General features: G+C 31.0%; 1 protein-coding gene across 2 annotated transcripts; it reads right to left on the reverse strand.

Annotated features, from left to right (window-relative positions):
• Positions 1–2,697: 2,697 nt before the first annotated feature.
• LOC123199172 (protein LIKE COV 2-like) lies at positions 2,698–8,924 on the reverse strand. Of its 2 annotated transcripts, none has more exons than XM_044614051.1 (7): positions 8,634–8,924; positions 6,667–6,719; positions 6,462–6,571; positions 5,277–5,444; positions 4,617–4,714; positions 3,721–3,847; positions 2,698–3,082 (listed from the first exon to the last, which is right to left on the reverse strand). In XM_044614051.1, exons 1-7 carry the CDS (start codon positions 8,748–8,750, stop codon positions 3,051–3,053), a joined length of 705 nt encoding a protein of 234 aa, XP_044469986.1. In that variant the 5' UTR covers positions 8,751–8,924; the 3' UTR covers positions 2,698–3,050. The 2 variants fall into 2 exon arrangements, with proteins under 2 accessions (XP_044469986.1, XP_044469985.1); XM_044614050.1 differs by having other exon boundaries at positions 2,698–3,074; positions 8,634–8,922.
• Between the last annotated feature and the right edge of the window lie 2,999 nt (positions 8,925–11,923).

The raw sequence follows: 11,923 nt of genomic DNA on the forward strand, positions 1-11,923 counted from the left end.
AGCGCTTGGTTTTTTTTTATTTTACCATTATCCGAAATAGAGGGGACTTGTATTTAATTTTCAAAAGGTTGTGGACTTGAAAATCCAATTGAGAATGGTGGGGCCACAGAAAGGCACCAATTCCAAGATGAGATTCTACTGTACAGTCTATCTTCAAGAGAAAATAATATATTTTTTTTAATCACAAGTAAATTCGTGATTTCTTATGCATCGTCATTTTAAACTAGTAAAAAAAATGGCCAAACGACTATTTCCCACCCAAGGTTTGATGTTCTCAATTTTCACCTTTTAACTATGGAATACCAAACATCCACCTATGACTAGTTAGATTTAACAAAACTCTAATTGTGGTAAGGGTAAAATCGTCATTTTCGCTATAATATTAAAAATAAACTAAAATAGAACTACTTTTGTCTCCCTAAACTTTAAAAACTATAATTTTCCTCCAACCTAAGTTTTAAAAAATCACAGTTTCATCCTAGGGTTTCGTTTCAAAATCTTCAGCTATATCTCCAGCTCTATTACCGACGACCTCTCCCTCCCGAAGCATCATCTCCTTCCGACAGTCTCTTTCTTTCCATTTGGACATCCGATCGGAGTCAGAGAAGCTGTGAAAGACGAAGTCTCAGTCGTCGATCTGGGAAGAGTCGTCATTTTCATCTATGAAGACGATCGTCTTCTCAGACTACGAAGATGAGATCGATCGATCTCGTCTTCGTCGTCTGGGAAGACGATTTCTCTTCCCATACGACTTCTCTTTGTGTCGAACGCGTAGTGCAAGAGTTGAGGGGGGTCGTCGGTGGAAGAGAAACCATCAAGAGGGGAAGACGATCGATGATGGCATCGGAGAAAGTGAAAGGGTTTGGAAATAAACCCTAGGGGGGAAAATATGATCTTTTTAAACTTAATTTAGAGAAAAAATGTTAGTTTTTAAACTTTTAGGAGAGAAAATGAGATTAAATTTACCACCATTAGGGTTTTGTTAAATCTAACTGGTTATAGGTGGGTATTTAGCATTTCCATAGGTAAAAGGTATAAACTTGAGAAAATATCAAACCTTGGGTGGGAAATAGTCGTTTGGCCAAAAAAAATTGGCCGAAAACTTTTCTCTGTGCTGTGCCAATTAAAAAAAAAAAATTGAAATCAAAAACTAGAAATCCAACCAAACAAGCAAAAAATTCAACAATGAAAATTTAATACAAAAGATAAAAATCAAAATATATATCAAATTACGACAATTTGTGACAAAATCTCAAACAAATATGTAAGTATCCGCATTAATGGTCCTAAGTGAGCTACATTATTGATAAAATATTTAATTATTTCATTTATATCATAAAAAATGGATATAACTATGAGAACTACCCGTGCATGAGTATGCATGAAGCCAACTTTAGGTAAGCGACATTCCATCAGAGCAAAGAAAACCATTATAAAGTCAGTCAGGCTATAAGCGTCTTGGTTAAGGTTTCCCTTTGTATATAAGAAAAAGGCTGAAGGACTATTTCCCGTACGTGGCTTTTCCAAGTTTTTCTCTTTTAACTTTAAAAATCTCAAATATTTATCTATGACTGATTAAAATTATTAATAATAAAGATAAAATCATTATTTTATCTAAAATATTAAAAATAAACTAAAATAAAATCTTTTTTTACCCCCTTAAATTTTAAAAACTAAAAATTTTTCTTAATCAGAATTTTAAAAAATGACATTTTTCTTATAGGGTTTAGTTTTCAAATTTTTGGGGCCATTATCGGTGGCCTCTCTCTTGACGGTCTCTCTCAATATATTCGGACACCCCATCGATGTCAGAGGAGTCTTCCTAGACGAAGAGTTTATTGAAAGTCTAAATAAGAGGAAAGAAACCGTCAAAGAGAGATCACTAGCAATGACATCTGATATCTAGAAACTAAACCCTAAGAGAAAACTATGATTTTTTAAAACTTAGACTGAACGAAAACTTTTAGTTTTTAAAGTTTAAGAAAGTAAAAAGAGATAAAATTTTAAAATGTTAGAGTTTTGTTAATTTTAATTATTTATAGATGTGTATTTAAGATTTTTAAAGTTAAAAGAAAAACCCTTGAAAAACAGCAATACTTTGAGTGGAAAATAGTCCTTTGGCCTACGAAAAAATGCACAACTAAGAAAAAGGTAAAGAATTCAAAATAGGATCCACGTAACACATACGTCAATGATGCAATAAGACCATAGACTTAGGAACGGTCCATACTGCAGAGTCTCCCTTGAAAGGTCAACCAAACAATAAAGGAGTATCTTGAGATCGGTTTGCAACAACCCCACGATTACTTTGAAAACCTGAGCTCAAAACTAAAAAAATTTCCCATCAAATCGGGCAATCTTTTAGATTAATGGCCATGGTAAAAGATTGAAATCCCCAAATTTGTTAAAGCAAATCACATAACCAAGATGGATTTTTATTCCAAACTGCTTAAATTCAAATTCAAACTCAAAATGAACAAATCAAGTTCAAGTTAATGCTTAGACTCGCTTTCATAAATGAACTGTATTTGAACAAATTTTGTTTGCACATTTCTAATGCACACTTACCATTTCTCATGAATTTATAAACAAAATATCTGAAAGAGAATTGAACTTACCATTAGCTTTTGATTAATATTCACACTCGTATATACGAAAACCGAAAACCCAGAAGTTCCACAGATTTTACATAAGTCATATCAAAATCATGGTCTTTATTTAAAATACATATAAAATAATTCATGTGAAAATTTTCAGTTCTTACAGTATACAGTCACACGAACGGCACAACCTGACATGGACATAAAGAAATTATAGCAACAACGAAACTGAATTAAGCACGCACAGTGATTTCATACTCTACTGTAAGAAAACAACCTAATCTTATGCTTCCTGTCGGTATAAACAGCTTCAATACAAGCACAGATGTAGAGTAATTACAGAGTTGATTGATAAGCGTCTTCTGTGATGCCTTCACGTTATTCTGTTTAACGGGATTCTTTCACTCTGTCGAGCAATTCTTTCTATGGGGGATATGATTTGCGGCATTGTCATACCTCCAGAAACAATGATCTCTGCATTACTGACAGAAATGTAAGAATAAAAAAGATACCACAAAAACAGCCTTGCAAGAAATCACATCCAGAATTCCATGCTGCCTCATCAGTGTCAATATAGCATTTAGTCAGAAATAAAATTAGTAAAAATAAAGCAAAAAGTGACTATAGTGATTTTCGACTGGTAATTTAGTTACAGAATAATTTCTATATTTCTTACTATCTTCAATCTTCTAAAACTAACACAAAGAAATAAAAGTTTAGATAATACAACTGTATATCACTTGCACAAACAATCTCCTGTGAACATCCAGCTCACTTATCATATCTGCTTTTCCTACTAATATATCATATGTTATTTATTTAATTAATATTATTTTTCTTCAAATTTAGACACAAATTGATAGCAGTACATATAATCCACTCCAACAGTTTTCTAATACTGATCCAGCAACTCTTTCAACCGTTGGATTGCATTAGATATACAGTTTTTAGATGGTGAAAAGATTTTGAAATCAAATAACTAATTTACAATACTGCAGTTATTTATGTACACACACACACACACACGTATAATATAACAAATTAAAAAAAAAAATGTCATTTGAGCAGAGCAGTTTCATTTCATTACATAAACAATAACTAGGCCTAAAGGAAACCATACCTATTCCTTCTCTTATGGAGAGATTGGGTCTTATGATCTCTTTAGAGTTAACCAGGAGAATATCACCGATGTACAGATGGTTTGTTGGGACGAAAACACTGCATAACTCCTCATCTTCATTGTCTTTCTGCAGTAGATCAGCAGACAAACACAGTCGACAGTAAAGTTAATGTGACAGATAGCATACAGGTGAAAAAAAAATGAATGTTTTAAGACTGTCCAATCACAAAACTAACCACCTAAAGCAGAAATTATAGTGCGGAACTTAAAATAAAATAAAGAATTATAATTATCATGTAAAATTCACAGTTTTGTCTTGAAGAGGCAAAAAAAGAACAGTCTTTGTCCTAAGCTTGGCTCCTAAATACCCTAAAGTCAGCATAGTCTGGATCAACAAAAGTGGTTTTGGTATAGGAAAAATCTTCTCTCCCCCTTGTAATATAAATATCTCATTCTTAGGAATAATTCAATAAATTGACACTTTCATTCACTTCAACATTTTTTGTCTTGATATAGACCTACGGAAACAACCATAGGATCCTATATTCATCATCGGGACGAACTACTTCCTGTGCAAAAAATTATTAAAAGACAAAAATTTGCTATAACCAATAGCAAAAATGTAAATTTTATGCAAAGAGTTTAACAAAGTTTTGTCTTTCAACAATTTTTTAATTAGAGTAGATATAAATCAATTACATAATTATACATTTCTAATCGTGGTTACTTATGCACATGCAAAGCAAACTCAAGATCAAAGACAACACTAAACAAGGTTTTTTCAACAGAGACTGAACATAAACAATAGTAAATGTTGTAGAAAAAGGAAGAAGTGCATAAAGGTTTTAAAAAAATACTTCCACAGGAGAAGATTGAATCACATTAACCAGAAGTACCTGAAGGGTGACTGTTGATGTTATAAAGCCAAAAGCATATTCACCAACACGTGGATGGCGTATAATTGCCACCTCTTTAAAAGCTGTAGTATTTTGATCTATACAGAAGACAAAGGCATCATATCAGGTTAAAGTAAACATATCCAGCTCCATGAGTTAAGATATGAATAACAAAAATACATTATGTGTGATTATAAAATATGCAGAATATACTATACTGCCAAATCTGTCATCTGATCAGTTATTAGAATTAACTAGCTTAAGAAATTGGAAAAATACATATAATTACATTGAAATTTTCAAATTAAATCAACACTAAAGAAATTTAGTAACATCAAAGTTTAACCCATGGCAACATGCTGAATCTATGATGGTAATTTCCAGAGACAATAAGATGTGCTTTTATGAAATATAAACAGACTACTAGCTTGATTGAAGAGAGCTATCTACAAATCAAAAAAATATACGAGTCTGAATGTTCCTACAATAAGCAATAAACAACTTATTAATAGAGTGACCACTTGTCACATCCAATCCTAAAGGTACACGAGTACCCACTGAATCCTACCCAAGAAGATGGGAATGGAAGTATTACAGCCTTTTTGAATTCCTTTACAGAACCAGATTGACAAGCAAAAATAAAAATAATTGATGAGTAACCTGGAGATATTGCAGCACTAATTTGTTTGGAAGCTGAGTATATATGCTTCATAAAGGGCATGCGCTTAATAAACCATTCCCCAACCCAGAAAACTGTGGAGCCCAACCAAGATGAAACAAATACACCAACGAGAAATACAAATACCAGAGAAGTAACAAATCCAAGTCCTGCAACACGGACCAAGTAAGTTGAGAGTGTGCTCACAAATATAAACAATTTGGAATTAATGAGAAAATCACCATCCACAATATTAAACCCAATAAGAAATACTGCAAATAAGAAAACATAGAAGTAACAGATCTACACATAATCCAAATTGTTATCATTTCATTTTAACAATAAAAGAAAAAACCAAATATTTTTGCACATCAATGGCTTTGTTGGACACACAGGAAAAGAGGTAGAAATCCAGCAATAGCCTTTAATTACAGTTTGTTTTACAGCACTAGAGCATAGAATTTGGACAATAATGATGTTGAACTTATATATGCAATTTCCATCTTGTTTTAAATCGTTAAACTCCCAAAAAGACAATTTAAGTTTCAATATCAACCAGCTTGCTGAAATTTGATTAAAGAATAGGTGGAACAAACTATCTCTAAAGTATATTATGTATAAATAATTTAGCCCTTAACTTCAGAATAGCTCCAAATCCCAAATTTCCAGAAACAAAAAAAAAAAAATTAACACAATCCAGGATAATTTTAGAAACTAAAACACATTAAAAAGCCAGCATACAAGTTATGTCCCAGAAGAAAGAGATCTCTTCTTCCATGATATCTTATGAAGATTCTTTTGTTCATTCCCATCCAGATCACCATATAATGTGTAAAAGGATATTGCATGCTTGAACTCACACCCAAACACCAAACTTACATTAATGAGGTCTGGAATATTCGGGATGAATGAATTCTGAAAAAAGTCTTCTTTTTTTCTGGATCACAACAAAATGATACTCAGAAGTTCACTACACAAACAGCTTTATTCTTCCATAAATTCTCAACAAATATGTATTTAGATTTTCCTTTATGATTTTTGCCTCTTTTACAGCCATCTATGTTAACAATGCAAACAGATAAAATGTATATCTGAAAAGAGGAATATAAAAAGTATTGATATAGCCCCAGCCACACTTCAGAACTGCAGACAAGCAAAAGGTAATAAATAATGCAATTATAACTAACCAAATATGTCAATGCCAAGCCTCTCATACAACGGACTGAAGAAACTGTCAACAAACTGAATAAACCACCATGTCACAAAAAATGTAACTGCCACAGGGAAAAGAACTACACTGCAATCTCAGAAGGAAATGAAATATCAGACTTGAAAGATCAAAAGATACAAGTAAGCATTTAGAACATATTAGCAAATAGCTAAGTTCATTACCATCCAGTCATGAACTTCTTTGAGATCCAACTCTGAAGAACAAAACAACAAGCCTGAACAGATAGAAGAAATAGAACCATAGGATGTAAAAATTAGTAATCTGTCACATGAACCATAAAAGAAGATTTCAATATAACGATAAAATAATCTTGAATTCTAGAGCAGAACAGACAAGCCAAGGGCCAAATACATAATTTACTTCCATAGATGATCACACATAATTAGTATGTGTATTAGTGTTCGTGTGTTTTCATAAGAATATTAGTGAAGAAGTACTAATTGCAGTCTAAATGTCTAATGCATGAGTGCTCGTGCATGAACGTGCACAGTGTTTCCAAGCAAGATTTAGAAAACAAAATCTATTTTAGGTTATTTCAACCTCTTATAAATTCTCATTTAAAGATTTTGTTTAGATGCTTCTGCTAGAGGAAAAAAGATAAAATTTTGTAACATTGAGCTAAAATGGCCATTTTTTGGGTGATTTGGCAGAAGACAAATAAAAGAATTTTTAACATGATTGAAAGGAAAACATCCCTTGTTAATGGGATAGAGTTCGACATTTATCCTCCCTTGGGGCTTCACATCCAATGAATTTCAAGATTCTTTGTTTTTTCATTCCTTAAATTTGGGAGAGGGTTCTAGTTAGTTCGTATAATTTTTCAGGGTTCGGATTTAAAGTAGACTTTCTGCTCTGTAGATGTTTCCTGGAATACTTTCTGTATATTTTTTTATTAAAAGGCTAGTACTTTGTATTGTACCTTAAAGAAATTTCATAGTTTCCTATAGAAATAATGCACTGGATGACTCCAGACATATTGCTCTAGTCAGGAGAGTTATTATAAAAATGGTCATTAGTTGTTTTCACAATCTTTAGGGTGGATGCATTGGATCAGCATCCGTAGGTCACCCAGCAAGCGTCTCTATAGATAGCACCTCATTACCTATATCCTGCATACCCTAAGTTATGACAACAGTACAGAGATACATAAGCAAGGCTCTACATTATCATTTGTGTAGAAAAAAATTAATAAATTGAATGTCACACTTATAATAACTGATATCACTGTCATGATCCAACATCAACTTGCAACATCATATTTTGTTATCATTATATGTTATAGTTTGTAAATATAACATTCCAAGTTAAATGTTATCAGAAAATCATTTTCTAGTCATTACCAGAAATAAATAGCTGTTGCCCTATTTTGATGGCTCCACAATATTTTCCTTCCATCAGTACCCTAGAGGAAGGAATATATTGATACTAGAGAATACTGGCACTTGAGTATTAATTATTCTTAGATACATATGAACATTTTAAAAACAAGTTGAGAGTAAGAGCGATCTGTACCCAACTATCCAGTAGAAAGACCATACCCCAATGTTTGAGCTTATGTGATATCACTAGGCTATCGATAGTCAAACTAGTAATTGCCACCACACACACTCGCATATCAGTAAATTAAATATATTCATATTCCTACATTAAATAATATGTACATCAATAATAGGGCATTGCAATGTCATCAAATGTCGTCTCTGTATGAGTTGAGGATTTCAAGTATCAATCATTTTTATCTTAATTTCATTAACATTACATTTTATACGAAATTGAGCACGGAACTAACTTTCAACAATAAATTGAATGAATCATAACCCTTTGATCCTAAAATTATCTTATTAGCAGTTTTGAATCAGTAGGTAAAGATGCTATTAATCGAATTAACTGCTTTAATTCATACTGATTGTTAACATTATAATACTTTAACCTTCTAATTTCAGCAACCGTACCGGTATCAGCATTGCAGTACTGTTTCCCTAAATTATAACGAACATTCGATACGTTATTCTATCAAAAATCCTAATCAATTTAAACAACAAACAAGATCCGAGATCGCGGCGCAAATACAGATCCAAAGGTGGAGAAAAATCCGAAGTAAAAGGAAAATGGAGGGCTAAGACTAAACCTGACGAGTGGACGAAGACGAAGAAGTAGGAGGAGACTTGACGGGATCCTCGGGATCTTCACCGCCATTTTCAGCTTGACTGAGTGGAATCGACGTCGACTCTTTCTCTTCCGCCATTTTCTCGAGAAAATCGAACCAGAAAATCTTGACCGAGTTGAAAGTGAAGGAGAGTTAAGACACAGAGAGACTGGAAAGAGACTGATGGAGAAATGCTGGTGGCGAGGTGGGAGAGAGAGATTTGATTTGAGAAAACTTGCATGGAGGGACACCAAGCGGTGTACAGGGGAGGTAGTTAGTTTCGGGGTGTTATATAATGTTTTAAAATATGTGGGATTTAAAAATCTTGAGTTTAAATTAAGGGTTCCCAGAACGTTAGAGTGAATTTTTTTCCCATCCAAGGTTTGGAATAAAGATTTTTCACCCTTTTAAAGTAAAAATAACTTTTTACCACATAAAATCTAACCCCATTAACCAAAAAGAACCTTAATATAGTGCTAAAAAATTAAATTACTATTTTAATTCTAACAATTTCCCTTGTAGAAAATTATTGTACCTTACATGTCAACATATCCTTTAAACACCTTATAATCAAATTATATGAAGAATAGATTGTCTCATGTACGAGAAACTTCACTTTATTGCATACTTTCAACTTTGTCTCTCTTTAACAAAAAATGGTTTCAAGAAACCCGTTTGCTCTCTCTTGCACCATATCACCCAACCCAAGATCTATTTCTCTTTTCAACAATCATTAGTCACTCACCGAAGAATTCATTTCCCTCTCCCTAATTGATTCATCTTTTTCTTCCTTGTTTTTGTTCTTGCTTTCGCTCTCATGACTCCATCTTCAAAACCCAATAGAGAGACTATGAATCCCTACTCCACTCTCAACTACCTTATGACTTAACCCAAGTCAGTTATCTCCCTATAAAACTCCACCTCACTTTCAATGAGGTATATAGACAATACCTCAAGCCCCTTGAGAACTAGATCTTCGTGAGGATTTGTCTACTTCCGTCATGTCTAAGATAAGCCAAGGTTGTGACAAGTACTTCTCTTGGATCAATCTCAAATCATCGCAAAAAGTACTATATGGTGTTTGACACTAACAATGACAATAATAAGATTCAATGTAAACCTTGTTTTTATTGACAATAACAATTTAACCCAAAATTGTCACTGTCTTATTATTCTCTTGGTTGTAACTCAAAACAATGTGAAGTTATCTACGTGTCCAAATATATCGAAATCATGTGCCAAGATCATACACTATTAGTGATTTCAGAACAAAACTTTGTCATTTGGAGAACATCATGCCTTTTTAATAATACACTCATGAATTCCAAATTATTATTATATTCTTTTATAGTTTATTTTAGGACAACCAAGTTTTATTTTAAATGAAAAATTATAAAGGTGGAAAATTTTTAGCTTAAACCTTGGGGTGCAAGAAAATTTAATGTTGGAGAATGTTTGGTTTGAGAAATGTTTTATTATCAAAATTAGAAAATTACCATAAAGATATATTATTTTAAAAATCACTAAGTATAAATTATTATTATTATATTTGATAAAATTTGATAAATATAAATAATTATTATATTTTGTTAGAGGTAATAAAAAAATACTAGTATATTATTTTACTTAAATACTTATAGATATAATTATTCTAAATTTTTTTATGTTATTTGTTATATTAATTAAAAATGAGATTATTTTTATCTTAAAAAATTAATAAATAAAAATATGGTTATAATAAAATCAAGATTACCTTGATAATTTTTAAATACCTAAAGTAGAGACGGTAATCAAATTACTCTTATATTATCTGTTACATCACCATTGATAATAGACTATTACTGAAATATTTTATTATTTATAAATAAAATAAAGTAATGTAAATAATAAAATATATATTATCGGATTAATCTTTAATTTCTTTTAACCAAATGTCCTTTTAATTTTATATTTCTTTTCTAAGGTTTTTTTTTTTTAATAATATGGCTATACTTTAACACATTCGTATGGTTTTCATAAGTCCTTCTATGTCTATAAAAATTAATACGGAAATTTAAGCTTTTGGTCTAACATATGAAAATGACAAGATTATCCCTATAATATTTTATGAATTTGATTGAATGTTAATAAATTTTGTGGTAATTAAGAAAAAGATTTTTTTTTATTTTTTTATTGAACAACTATCAAATTTTTTTTATATAAAAACTATATTTTCATGTAATCTATTTAGTAATAGTAATGAAATTGAATATAATAATGATATATTACAATTTAATTAATTGATTTTAAATTAAAAATAAAATAATATTTAATCAAATAATAACATTATTAATACTCGGTTTATATAATATCTATCTTTAATAAGTTACATTTTCATAAATTCAGCTAAAATAACATATTACCAAATACCCCCTTAAAACGTTGACAAGACATTGCCATCTCAATTAAAAAAATTGTTGTTAATTTAGTATTAGAAAATTATTTCTAATAAAAAAATAATTGAATTTTTAATAAATATTAAATATTTACTATCAGGGTTAGATTCAATTTGAGTTACTCAGACTCAAATCGAATGAGCTGAATTTGAATTTACTTATATGAAATTAAAATTACGGTTAAAGTATTCTCAAGCTTTAGTTACTTTTTTATATTCGAACTAATCTTAAATTAAAACATGTTTAAACTTAGGTTAGATCAGATCTAACCTTACTTTTTATACAACATTAAAGAGTTAGAGAGGCTACATGAAAAGTTCAAACAACATACGGTCCTTTGAGTTTTGGGGGTGTGTTTGTAGTTTCTAAAATATATGGAATTTACTTGTACTCAAATGTAAATCAAAGGGGTGTTGATAATTGACTTACGATCTAATAATATAGTTTGTGGAATTGTGGTCTAAGCTTCTATTTTTTACTATTTTCCTTTAAATTATTGCCATCAGTTAGAACGCCTAGAATGAAATATCCTTCATTGTCTTGTTGGTAGCATCATCCATAGATCCTTACGAAAATTGAGTAAGATTATGTATACAAATAGACTTGTACAAGAAGAGTAGGAGCTAACCTTTTGGAAAAGGCACAATTTGTGGGGACACAACTAGCTCTTCCCAAGTTTACCAATTAATCAAAGTGTGTTGATGATTCTAGAGTACAATCTACAAATCAACTCTTATCTATTCGAATTGATATTATAGGGTACAATCTATAAGTCAAAAATTAAAATATTGAAAAATGTAAAAATATATAATCTGAATATGAGCCAACCTCTATAAC

The sequence above is a fragment of the Mangifera indica genome, chromosome 16, assembly GCF_011075055.1.
Source record: "Mangifera indica cultivar Alphonso chromosome 16, CATAS_Mindica_2.1, whole genome shotgun sequence".
NCBI classification, from domain to species: domain Eukaryota; kingdom Viridiplantae; phylum Streptophyta; class Magnoliopsida; order Sapindales; family Anacardiaceae; genus Mangifera; species Mangifera indica.